Source organism: Seriola lalandi, unplaced genomic scaffold (genome assembly GCF_002814215.2).
Source record: "Seriola lalandi dorsalis isolate HSWRI2012SDOR001 ecotype SW California unplaced genomic scaffold, Sedor1 jcf7180002055008, whole genome shotgun sequence".
NCBI lineage: Eukaryota > Metazoa > Chordata > Actinopteri > Carangiformes > Carangidae > Seriola > Seriola lalandi.
In genome coordinates this window covers 1,629,508-1,642,621 of record NW_019525551.1, presented here as the reverse complement: position 1 = coordinate 1,642,621, position 13,114 = coordinate 1,629,508, and the positions used below count along the sequence as shown (strand labels likewise).

The 13,114-nt window shown below is 42.2% G+C and overlaps 1 protein-coding gene across 3 annotated transcripts in view; it reads right to left on the bottom strand.

Moving 5' to 3' along the window:
* Nucleotides 1-332: 332 nt before the first annotated feature.
* The window catches only part of carmil2 (capping protein regulator and myosin 1 linker 2), a 67,898-nt gene continuing 55,116 nt past the window's right edge, over nt 333-13,114 (bottom strand). Inside the window, exons 34-42 of one of the 3 annotated variants that reach the window (XM_087171547.1) lie at nt 11,332-11,436; nt 9,095-9,131; nt 8,516-8,584; nt 7,780-8,042; nt 5,723-5,858; nt 4,975-5,064; nt 4,143-4,256; nt 3,681-4,024; nt 333-1,473 (exon numbers count right to left, since the gene is read on the bottom strand). In XM_087171547.1, coding sequence (XP_087027673.1) covers nt 1,432-1,473; nt 3,681-4,024; nt 4,143-4,256; nt 4,975-5,064; nt 5,723-5,858; nt 7,780-8,042; nt 8,516-8,584; nt 9,095-9,131; nt 11,332-11,436 — 1,200 coding nt within the window. In that variant the 3' untranslated portion in view covers nt 333-1,431. Of the gene's footprint in view, nt 4,025-4,142; nt 4,257-4,974; nt 5,065-5,722; nt 5,859-7,779; nt 8,043-8,515; nt 8,585-9,094; nt 9,132-11,331; nt 11,437-13,114 lie in introns of all 3 variants that reach the window. The other 2 variants (XM_087171546.1, XM_087171545.1) reach the window with 2 other exon arrangements.

Genomic DNA, 13,114 nt, shown 5'->3' with positions numbered 1-13,114 from the left:
CCCCTAGGGGATAAATAAAGTATCTATCTATCTATCTATCTATCTATCTATCTATCTATCTATCTATCTATCTATCTATCTATCTATCTATCTATCTATCTATCTATCTATCTATCTATCTATACATACATTTGCATATGGGAGGTGTCTCATGTAACCCAACTGTTATCACCTGACCGCTCATATTGACTGTGCATGGGGAGTTTTGTTCACTATACATAAAATACTGTTTGCATGTATTTTCCTCACTCGCAGTGTGTTGAGCTCCCAGGGCCACCGTACTGACAACATTAAACAAGAGAACCAAAATAAAAGCAGAGAGTACAAACATATGACACAACTCAATCAACTTTTTAATAATTATTAACAAGTATAGGTATGGATTTACACTCTGTTCATAACTTTGTTTTTGTTTGCTTTATGTAGTTTTTTTTACATATTCTGTGCGTGCAAGGCAAAGATAAACATGACAGTAGAAAATAAACTCTACCTCAGGGTGAGACGGAGGCTCAGGTCGCTGACAGCAGAGGGAGCTGAACTGAGGTCTGTTCTCACAAAACACACACCACTCTTCACCACCACCCTGAGAGTTTGAGAGACTGAATACACTCATGTTGTTATCTCACACAATATCTGATCATATATTGGTCTCTTATCTGGTCCTCCTGTGATATGATGGATATAGTGATAACATATATGTGTTTGTGTAATGGAAGGACTGAACCTGAATTCATGTTAACAAGGCAATAGCAATAAAAAGTGGATGGAGTTCCCACGAGGATGACATGAAATGGGAAATGGATTTGAAATAATAAAATAACCAGAACATGAAGCTAATTTCTTGAATCATAAATGTTTTTACACGTCTGTGATAGAAGCAGCATTGGTGAGAAAAAAAAACTGAGATGTATCACTAAAAAAAATCTATAAACATCCGATTAAGACAAAATCTTGTTAATCTTAGTTTAACTCCAAACCTTTTTCACTTTAGAAATGTTACTGAGAGATTGAAAGGTCTGGTGCTTCTGCAGAGATTTGTGATTTTATCCCAGAGGCAGAATCCAAACAAATATGGTGACAAATGTGAATGAAACTGACACAGACACTGAACTGTTGTAAATGTATTGGATTGAAATGACAGCCCTAAAATGAACAGACTGCACTGAGGGCTTTTCCTTCAAAGCAACGTACTTTTCCTGCTCTACCTGATGGTTTTGAAAAACCTTGAATTTATTGTTCGGCCACTCTAACTCACGAGGAAATAAAATTCAAAGCATATTGTTGTTTTCTTCCTCGGTGGTAGGAGTTCACAGAGACAGTGAGGACACTGTCACTGTGCACTACTGAGGTCCTGCAGTGGTTCTACCGTCTCGCACAGTGCGCTGTTTTGAAGGGCTGCAGCCAAGGAGCGGGTCCATAAACACCAATAATTCATTGTTTGTTTCTACTGTGTCTCATCTGAGCTCCAAACAGCTGGAGAGAGAGAGAGAGAGAGGGAGAGAGAGAGAGAGAGATGGAGCGAGTGGTATGAAAAGGGAGTCACTGCCAGTACAACAGGCCTTACAGCACAGTTATACTTGAGAACTAAAAGCTCAGTGTCTATAAAACCATGAGCTTTATGGTACTTTGCATTACTTTACGTTACTTTACGTTACTTTACGTTACTTTGCGTTACTTTGCGTTACGTCTTCCTGAGCACATTCGCAGCTATCCAGAACTCTCACTGAGGAAATGAAAGCAATCGAATTTAATTATATATAAGCCCATGATGTATTTAATTTTAACCCCCACCCCCTACCCACCCATAGGAGGACAATCTAATTTATATCTAATTATCTATTCTTACATGGACTGGTATATCAAAAATAAGACATCTGCCTTAATCCAGTATATTTTTCTAGTCTACTAATATATTTTCTATTTAGCCTAGAGCCTAGAGCCGGGCCTGGTTCACACAGTGTGTGTCTGTCTCAGTGAAACCTCAGTACTCAGTGATGCCACTTAATGCAGCTGTTAGAGACTGTGAGTAAACTGCTGAACCTCAGTAGTAATATTAAGCAGTTAAATGAACATCATTGACACTGACATGTTGCAAAACAGATGATACAGCCGCACTGATATTTACTAACGCTAACACAGCAGGTCTGGACACTGAGTGGATGGATGTCACAGTGATGAGTTTGGGGCAAAAATAAATCCCTCTCCAAACAGCTATAAAAAACCAGTCAGAAAACAGTAACTTAATCTGAATATCAGACTAAGTTAAGAGGGAATTAAAAATGGGATTTAAAACATCATGCAAGAAAGATTTTAAATTTAAATTTAAATTTTCCAAAAATGCCCAATTAAAAATGAACTGGAGCAAATGAGCTTAATGTGTCTTAATGTAGATTAATCATTTCAATGTGTGTCAGTGTAGTTGAAACCTGGTTATATTCTGGAATTTAAAACAGTTAAGAAGGCAAAGTGAAAAGACATAAACTACATGATGGACTTTATAAACCTGCCATGATGTTCACGTTTCTGTCAGCAGGCGGTGTAAATGTGGATTTGACACAATGTGCTGAAACCTAACACGTCGATTAGCGACACACTTAAGTGTTGTTAAATGTGCCATCATTTTGTGGAACGAACACAATAAAGACTTCACCTCCACCGGCTGATGCTCTCATCAGTTTACTCACTGGTCTGATGCAGGCGCACCGACTCTTAAAGGCGCATCCAGACAAAGCAAAGGGACTTTTAGAGGTGGCACAGTTGCACATTACTCAATGCAAGGGGATGCAGCTCGGCCCTCGGTGGTCGGCCTGAGAGTTAAACAAGTTCAAAGTATCAATTTAAAAAAAAAAAATCCCTGCTTATCCTGCAGCTGTCTGTATATCAGTATATATGCAGATGAGACAACAGCGAGTCTGGAGCAAAAATAATGGAATGAAGTCCCTTATTGACATCAGTCAGAGGATGAGCTGTCAACACACACAGACACACTCTGAAGGTTCACGGTTGGTGTGTATGTTGCTATCTAGCTACAGCTAATGTCTGTATATTTGTTGATTGGGGTAAACGAGCACAGGCTGCAGAAACCAGCCAGCTGTCAAAGACTCACACAAACCAAACCAGATGCTCCCAATCAACTCACAAAGTCAAAATAAATTCAGGTGAATCTTCAAACAAGTGAAGGTCGGCAGATGAAGATTGTTCACATCTTGGAAAATTCAAAACTTCTCTTGTTGTGAGCATGTTGTTGTTGGACCACTGGACATTTGTGCAGTCTGTCAGCTGTAAGCTATCCATATAAATAAGCACCAACCGCGTGTAATAAATAATATTCATCTCTCTGCCTCGGAAAGAAAACACACGCAACAGCTGTTTTCCACAGGAGGCTGCTCTCAGACCTCCTGCACCCTCCCACTTCCTGATCTCAACAATGTCACAGACCCCTCCCTCCTCTCCCTCCAGGTGTGTCTTTTCTCCTCAGGTAAGTCAGTGTGTGTGTGTGTGTGTGTGTGTGTGTGTGTGTGTGTGTGTGTGTGTTATTCAGACAGAGGGGGCTCAGTTCTTTGGTCTGCTGGCTCTGCTTCTGTCATGTGCTGTTGAGAGGCTGCCTGTCTCCTCTCCTGTGTGCTGATTCTTAGAGCCACTGTGCCGGGGCTCTTCTTCTTATGGGACAGAGGACTTACTTGGGGGTTGTCTTGGGACTCTGATGCAGCTGGGGTTGTGCTGGGGGTCTTGTCTTGGGGTGGGGGGCACACTAGCAGTTTTTCTAGAGTTGGGGCCAATTCTGGGGCTGTGCTGGGGCTCCTCTTCTGAGATGTGGGGGTTACAGGAGGCTGGGTTAGTGCTGGAGGCCTCTCTAGAACTTTGTTGAGGGCTGCAGCTGGACTGAAGAGTCGGGGGGCTGATGCTGCTTGTTGAGCCTGAGCTTTACAGGGGGGGCACCCTAAGCCTGGGGCTTCTTCTTCTCCTGGAGGGGGGTGCTTTGACTCCTTCATCTCTTCAGCTGCCTGTCTCCCTGTGTCACAGGCTGGGTGGATGAAGGACATGCGGAGAGATGGATGCCAAAGAAAAGAAAAAACAAAGTAACAAAGAGTAAGAAAGATTGAAAGGAGGCTGTGAACATGACTGATGAAGACCTCGCTCACCTTCCTGAGCTCTTTGTGCTTCCTCCCCACTAGATGGATCTTCAGTGCAGGTGGGCAGGTCTCCTCTGTTGCCCCTGAAACGGATGGGCGACCTCTGTAACACTGCCTTCAGCTCTGAGAGGGGTGGAGACAGACACAGAGGTAATCTTACAACAGGAGCAGGTGTGACAGTACAGAACCTTTTCTGTTTGGTTTCAGCTGTTTTCACCTTTTAGGCCTCTGGCCTCTCCAACAGGCTGCAGTATAAATGTGAGGATTTGTTGTTTAACACCATAGGAAAGCTACAGAGGAGGATTAGGGCCACATGGGAAAAAAAACTTTTTTTTTTTAGAACTCTGAATTCTGAGATAAACTATGATGTATACTACTATTCTAAAAAAAAGTTCTTCATCTTCTGTAGAAAGCAGATAAAATAAAAAACTTTATATTTATTTTTCAGATGTTCCTCTGATATTTGCAGTTTTCTCTTGTCATTTACTGAATCACTGGATCTAGGTGATGTAAAAATATTCATCTTCTCTACAAAAATGAGGGAAACCATCACTCTTTGGCTGACCTGTTCACATATGAAACTACATGTAGATGCTGCTTCACTTAAGGTTGGGAGTCACTGTTTAGTGTGTGTGCTCCAACAGCATCGTGTATCTCAGGTTTGCCCAGCTGTGATGCAGCAACACTGCCTCTTCCTGCTCCTGAGGGATGTCATGATGACATCATTAACCTTTCACAGACCTGTGGTTTAACTGACTCACTCTTGCGTTGTTTTCATATCCCTCACTGTTTATATACTTTATTGTTAGCAGTATGAAGTTATTTAATATCAAAGCCTCACCCTGCGTCATGGCCAGAGCGTCCTCATGGACCGACACGGCTCTGCGCTGTGGGAGGGGCTTCATGTGTTGGCGTGGCTTTGGAAGACTCTCTGTATGCCAATGCACACACACGCAAACACACACGCACACACACACACACACACACACACACACACACGCACACACAGGGCTTTAAATCAATTTAAATTTTAACATTTTAAATGTACCAACTTGAATTTTAAATTTAAACACAAAGGTGTGACTTTTTAAATCTACTAAGTCACTTTCAGTATTTATAAATGTATCTACTGAACAAACTGACAGACAGTGAACAAGAGAGACAGACAGAAGAAAGCAACCCTGAAATTCTATATTTTTCAGCTCATATTATAACATTATTACAAATAATAAAATGTAAATGCACATTTAAATGTTATCTGTTGTTTTTACAGTGTCGTCTCCTCCTTAGTGGCTTCACAGTCTTTCACACCTGCTCAGCTCAGAGACTCGTAACTATCACCCGGTGCCCATGTGACTCACAAGTGACTTTGATGAATGCCATGTTACATGTGGGTGATAATGCCCCAGATATGTTAAATTAGTTACTCAGCTGCCTCACTCAACCCCTCCCCCTCCCATCCCCATATATAACCACATCATACTGGCCCACACCTGATTTCACATAAAAGCTCAAAATCTTTGAATAATCTACCAGCCAAACCTAATCTGGATGAATTATTTGATCAGAATGAGATGAGTCAGACGCACCGTCCGTCACTGATTGTGCTTTCTCAGAGCGATCCTGTGCACTGGGACCTCTCCGTGGAGATGGGACTGGAGGAAGCAGCTCTTTCCTGGGGGATGGAGCTGAAGCTGCACCCTGAGGACCCTCCTGGCTTCCATTCTAGGGATGAAGATCAGAAGGTGCTGCTATGTCATGAACAGTGTTGGGAAAGTTACTTTTGAAATGTAATAGGTTCAAGATTCAAGGCTCATGGTAATCTTTATTATCCCCAAGGGGCAATTTGTTGCACAGCCAGCTATAACTATATACAACAAATACAGTAATCACACACACCAAGCACACTCCAACAAGATCCCTGATGACCATGTTTAAAATGTAATAAGCACTGCAATCGTTTTACTTATTTGATCAAAGTAATTTAAGTTATTACATTTGATTACTTTTTTTAAAAAAAAATTTAAGTATATTTTTGGGGCTTTTTATGCCTTTATGACAGCAGAGTAGAGAGAGACAGGAAATGGGGAGGCAGAGAGGGGGAATGACATGCAGTGAAGGGCGTCCGATGCGGGATTCGAGCCGGGGCCGACTGCAGGAAGGACTGTGGCCTCTACACATGGGGCGCCTGCTCAACGCACTGCGCCACTCGACGCCCCCATTTGACTACTTTTTGATGACTTTTCAGTACCATTCATTGAGTCTGTTGGTGCCCTGTAGAAACCTCACAACCTAATGAGCTCTCCAGTTCATATTTAATGAAAACACACTGCTAAATTAAGTTACTGACTGTTATTAGATCTATTAGAGTCATTAGATTTGCTGCGGTTGAACTGCATTGAGTTGCATGTGAGAGGTGTTTCGTGCCCTCATTGATATAAATGTGGCGGGAAAATATTAGAATCAACACTGAAGTAATCAATTGGCAGCTGAGTATGTGTCATTATACTTGATCATCTCATGACACAACGTTTGAGGGAACATTTGAGTATTTATCGTTTCTCCCACAACTGGAAACGACCCTGAAACAGCAGCTACAGCAGCAGTGTTACTGCATGATCCTGCTGCACACATATCAAAGGTCACCAAGGACGTTTGATTACAGTCATTAATCTATGTTGCTATTAAAAGAGAGGTGGTCCAGTTCTATATGTGTTGCCTTTATATTAAACCTCCATATTTTCCTCTTTTCCTGTGTTTTATTTGAAGTGTTGATCCATAAGAAGATATATTTGTGGTTTTAAGAACCAAACACCATCTCAGTGTAAGTTTCACATCTCCTCTCTCAGGCTTCTCTCTGGAGCCGTAGCAACAACAGGTCAGTCTGACTGTTTTCTGCATGATCCAATAAAAATATAGCAGATTTCAGGTAAACACTCAGAAAAACCAAATCCTGCAAGGTTGGATGGTGGGTCCAGGTGAGCGGGACTTGGTGACTGCTTTGTTGTGACATCACTAAGTTCCAGAAGTCCTGATGGCTGGTTTTAAAGCTCAGTTGCTGAACACAGGCTGTGTGCACTTCTCTAGGGACTGAGGCTTTGATACTCTCACAGTATTAATATAGAAGCTAGAGCTGATCTATAATCACACTACACATGGACACAGACCTTTATACTGTATGGAGCTTTAACACACACACACACACAGTGAGGAAGGTGGAGGCAGAGACATCTGTCCATAAATACAGCACTATAAAAAAATCTTCTCCTGAGCCACAGACGCGTTCCCTTTAATTGTTCAACTAAATATCATCTATCTATCTATCTATCTATCTATCTATCTATCTATCTATCTATCTATCTATCTATCTATCTATCTATCTATCTATCTATCTATCTATCTATCTATCTATATAATCCTTCTTTCTTTCTTTCTTTCTTTCTATCTTCATCTGGCGGTATCTTATGTTTACAGTTACACAGTAGAAGGTTCTACCTGATTTTTTTCACATTACATTCTTGATTCATGCTCTTTGAAATGTTCTTCTCCGTCACGTTCTTGTTTGAGAACAAACTGTAGAGGTGAATATTAAAGGTGATAGCGTTGCCTGTGGGTGTAAAGCCTGTCGTCCCAGCAGCTGTGTTACCTGTGCTAGACCCTCTCCTGACCGGCCATCGTGTGTGTGTGCTCTGAGCTGGACTCTCTCTGCTGAGCTGCTGGAAGGAGGAGCAGAGGATGGACGTGCTCCTCCCCCTGCAGGGGCAGCCGGGGTGGGGAGGGGAGGCTTGGCTGCGATGGCAGGTTTGGGTGGCAGGGGGCCAATGGGGCGCTCTGGGAGGGCAGGCTTTGGTTGGAGGGGAGGGTCTGGTCGGATGGGGTCCAGCGCTCTGATAGGATGCCTTGGGTCTGCTGAAAAGAGACAGTAAATGACCAGTAGACACTGTGAGTGATGCAGTACGGACAGATGTTCAGACAGATGTAGACTAAGAGACCTTCCTGTGAGGCTACACACAGACAGACTGCTGCATCACACAGCTGATGATGTCATTCTGTCTTTCCTGCATCACACTTTCACTGTTTCCACAACAACGATGTGTTGTAAATTACAATCACTTAAAAAAAACATGAAAACCTAGAATCCTGAAGTGATGTGGTTTATTTATTATAACACTGTATGTGAAACACGTTAACAAGCATTCTTCATGTTCTCCTGTCATTCAACCTTTTTTGGAAACCACAAAGGTTGATACAGATGAATTAATGCTAATAGAATTTCAATGGATTTCCCTCCTAAACCTCTCAGTATTGATGATACTGTCCACGGATCACATGAGACCGTTCTTATTATTTGTATTTAGAAATGTGGTGGATAACGTTGATACCTGATGAAGTGGACATGGTTCTGGGCTTCATGTAAGTGGGAGGTGGTTCAGGTTTGTCCAGGATAGCACCTGAGGGACAGAAACAGTGGTTCAGCTTTCATCCAAGCTGCACATGTACTGAATACAATATGAAGAGTGTGACACGGTTGGAAGTGGAAGGTCTCTGAGCAAATGTTGGTGATGATGACCCCAGACTAGAAGGACAAAACTGAAGGAATTTTATCTTCCATCATTGTAACAGTATCTTGTTTGATCACACGATACAGGGCCAGTTAGACCAGTTGGACCATGGAATAACTTGCACTTATATCTGCAGTTTTATTTTTGCAGTGAACTTATTCAAATTTAGATTCAGCCAGTCACTTTCAGAGTTGCTCACATTACTCTGACCGGACACAACATGTGTGCCTCTTCATCACCACACGTCACCTTGATTTTGGGAGAGCATGCAACACCCATGTATTTGTGAATGGCTCATTTCATTTGTAAGATGCAAAACACACGTTAATTATTGGGTTGTGGAGAGGGATATAAAATGATGGAAATCTCATATACAAAAACACACACACACACACTTACCTTCAGAGTTGGCCTTTCTCAGCTCCTCATCTTTATTCTACAACAAACACATTGGACAGTGTTAAACTAGCACAATACTGGTAACAGCACAAAAAGCTCTACACTACCTGATGAAGCAGTCACAGGCAGAACTGTTGTATCGTGTTGCTGTAGCACTCATGTAAAGACTGATCTAGTATCTAGTATCTACTTACAAGTCTGAAGAAATTACCACATTACATCTCTTGACTCAGAAAACACACACACTGATCTTCTGAACTCATCTGTGAGGGATGTTTACAGAAAACAGCAGTAGTTATTCTACATTATTACTATATTGTTACATGAGTACTCAGTAGTTATGGGTCAGACCGCACCCTTCTTCAAACTCAGCCTTCATTTTGAGCTCATCTACACATGCGTAAAGTTTCCTGACTGTATCTTTCACAGCTGTGACGATATCGTGGGGACAATCTGTCCACAGACATAAACACCTGCCAAAGTCCTCAGAACCTCCTCTGTGATAGTTCCTGCCACAGTCGGTGTCTCCAGGACCGCACTTTGCCAAGATGACACACACACACAGACTCACGAGGTGAAAACGACACCAGCCCAGCTGCCTCAGCTGGAAACCAAGTTATCATTCAACCAAACTAATCACTGAACATGACATCGATCAAATGTCTTTGGTATGACACATATCAATTTCACCCACAACATACAGTGTGCTGAAGGGTCAGTCTCAGGTCAGTGTGCAGCACCATAACATAATGTGTGTACATTACATTGCTACCCCTGATGTTAAATGTACACCACCTGAAATCACTGTGAACTGGTCTAACACCCTCATAACATGTCAGTTTTACACATCAACACTAGGAAACACATCACATCACATCACATCACATCACATCACATCACATCACATCACATCACATCACATCACATCACATCACATCACATCACATCACATCACATCACATCACATCACATCACATCACATCCTTAAAAATCATTTAATTGTCTTGGTGATGCTTAAGTTCATAACACACCAATGCTGAAAGGCGTGCATCAAAACAGCTGCCCTTAATTTTTTTCCATGTACAACCCTCACACAGGGATCACGCAGGGATCTCCTCAACACTTCACACCACCGCTCGATTTCCATCCTTGCTGCCCCTGAAAATACACGTTTCCCAGGGAAACACTGTTTTGTACCCCATAGCTTCTGTAGCAGCTCCACCTCCCTCTCCTCACCTCTTGCTGTTGCTGTTGTGTGTGCACAACAGATGAGGAGAGACAACTTATGATAGTCAAGAAATATAAAGACCCATGACCCAAGGTTGTGTTATTACAAAGACAATGGTTAAAGAGATTTCACCTGACGAGCCATAGCTCTGGAGATTGGCTCTTCAGGTGAGAAATCAAGCTCCATATGGGGGTGACGTTGGGCATGTTTGAGTCTTGGTGCTGGTGCGATCGTCACACAACAATCACACAACAATCACACAACAATCACACAACAATCACACAACATAGCTGGCTCGAGAAAAGCTATTTTGTGCAATAATGTGCCATGAGATTTCTCCGGTTTGTGTCCCGGTGCGTATATAAACTGTGATAATAGAGAACAGGGTGATTCCCCACCAGAGTAATCAACCTCTCCTCCATGCTGATATTGAACCCCAGGCTGGACCTGCAGAAACGTGATCTGATTGGCTGGTGCCTGCGCTGCCTCTTGAACCCCACCGGTCGAGGCAGACGGCCGCCCACCCTGAGTCTGGTTCTGTCGGAGGTTTTTCTCTCCACTGTCGCCCCATGCTGCTCATGGTGGAACTGTTGGTTTCTCTCTATTATACTGTAAGGTCGTGACTTCACCCTGTAAAGTGGCTTGACATAATGTTTGTTTTGATTTGGCGCTGTACAAATAAAATGTAATTTAATTGGATTTAAAGGTTGAACTTTTCTCAACTTCTACTGCAACGCAAAGCAAAGGAACCACAATGCAATTTGGCAACGCGTGACATCACCCCATTCAAAGTAAAGAAGACGCCTCCAGCGCTTACACGTGAGCAGAGGGTGACGCCACAGAGCTGCACCACCAGTGTTTGGGATTTTTGACTCTGCTTCCATGTTATAAGATGATTTCAGGTGATGAAAATAAACACAAGCAACTTTTTGAATGATCTGTATGTAAGAAAAAAAGCAAACTTGTCTAATAGCAAACCAACACAGCCTACAACCCACACTCATCCTACCTGGCTCGTCTTGGTGTCAGCAGGGGGAGTTTTGGCCACGCCCATTCTGTGTAGCATCACCTGAAGCCTCTGTTCAAAGCTGGATGTGCTCTCAGACGCATGTTTCTGGAAGACAGTACATTACACACACACACACACACACACACACTCTTAGTGCTCCTGGTGTAGCTATGTTAATACTATATACTGTGTTATGTAATAATACTGTGAATTTCATTAGCAGAAAAGAGAAACACTATCATTTGGTCAGCATAATATCATCAGTGTAAACATATCACCACCATATCAACCCTTTGTCTCCATCCAGCAGCAGAGGTTCGAGACACCCACATTCATTTACAGATAAGTTCCTAAGCCTGTCAGTTTGTATATGGTCCTGATGAGGAGCCTGTTCAAACCTCAGTCTAGACTTCAAGGACAGAATCTGTGCTTTTCATATTGTAGCCCTTATACTACTGATAAATTGTGCTAATAACACTAACAACATTAATGTGAAAAATTCCATACCTATATTTCTGAGTGTCTCTTGCTTCAGACCAGTCATGTGACTACAGTAAGACTAGAGTAACACTGATTCATTAATAACTATTGAATAAACTAAGAAGAAAAGAAATGAGTCAATCTCCATATAAACATCTCCATAAAAATGTTCTTCATTGTAATCATGTATCCAAACGCACCAGTGACCAGTTCAAACCCCAAACAATGACACTTTTCATATTCAGTCAAATGGCAAATGGTGGGAAGTTTACTCTCTCAGCTTTTCTCATTGCAGTCAATAGACGCCACGGCTCTTACTCTATACATCTGTTGAGGACTGTCCACAGTGGGCCTGTGTTTATGTATATGTCTGGCAGTGAGGTTAAGGAGACCATCTTTAGTTGCCTCAAACTTCCTCTGTGTTCATTTTAAATGTCAGTGTAGCTGAACACATAGCCCAGCTCTTGACATTCACACACTCAGAGTCATCACCTGAACCCTTTCAATAGAACATATAACTCCTGTCCTCCAGCTGCACTGGCTTCCTGTTAAACACTGTATTCTCACGTTTAAGTCACAACCAAACCAACTGTACCTGCCTGTACTCTTAGATCTTCCTCTTCCATCAATCTCTCTGTACCGCCGTACAAGACATCTGTAATATTGTCTCTCTGACCCTGGATTTGTCAGCTTGACAAAGCAGCATTTTATTCAGAGGGACTCATTTATGATAGACTGACATATTGAACTGCAATCGCATGAACATACAGGGCTGTCTTCAGTCACTGATTAATTCCATGGCTTCTACTTTGCTTCTAATGATTTGTTATTGCTTAATTTAAACTCAACACTTCCTGCATGTGTTCCAGTGAAGGACTAATACAAAACCGAGGGATTATGCCCTTTGAGCTGATAGATGGCTTTGTGTGTAAACACCTGGGCAGGGTTTTATCAATGAGTGATTCTGAATGAAAAACTAGAATCACCTCCTCGTGGTTGTCTGCCTCCTCCACTCCACAGCTTCGGATTGAATCCCTGTTTATTCAGAGTCATATAAAATATGAACCATTTGAGTGAAATTTTGTGATAATTGCTGAGTGAAGTCTTGAGTTAGGGCTAAAAAGTGTTTTCTGAGGTCTAATCAGTTCATCCTCATGTCCCGGTGAACATTTTTACAAGATTTGAAGGAATTCTTTCAAGGCGTTACTGAGATATTGTGTCCATGAGAATGGGACAGACAGACAACCTGAAAACAACATGTCTGCAGCTCTGACTGTCGCCTGCGTGGAGCCACAAAGCCAAG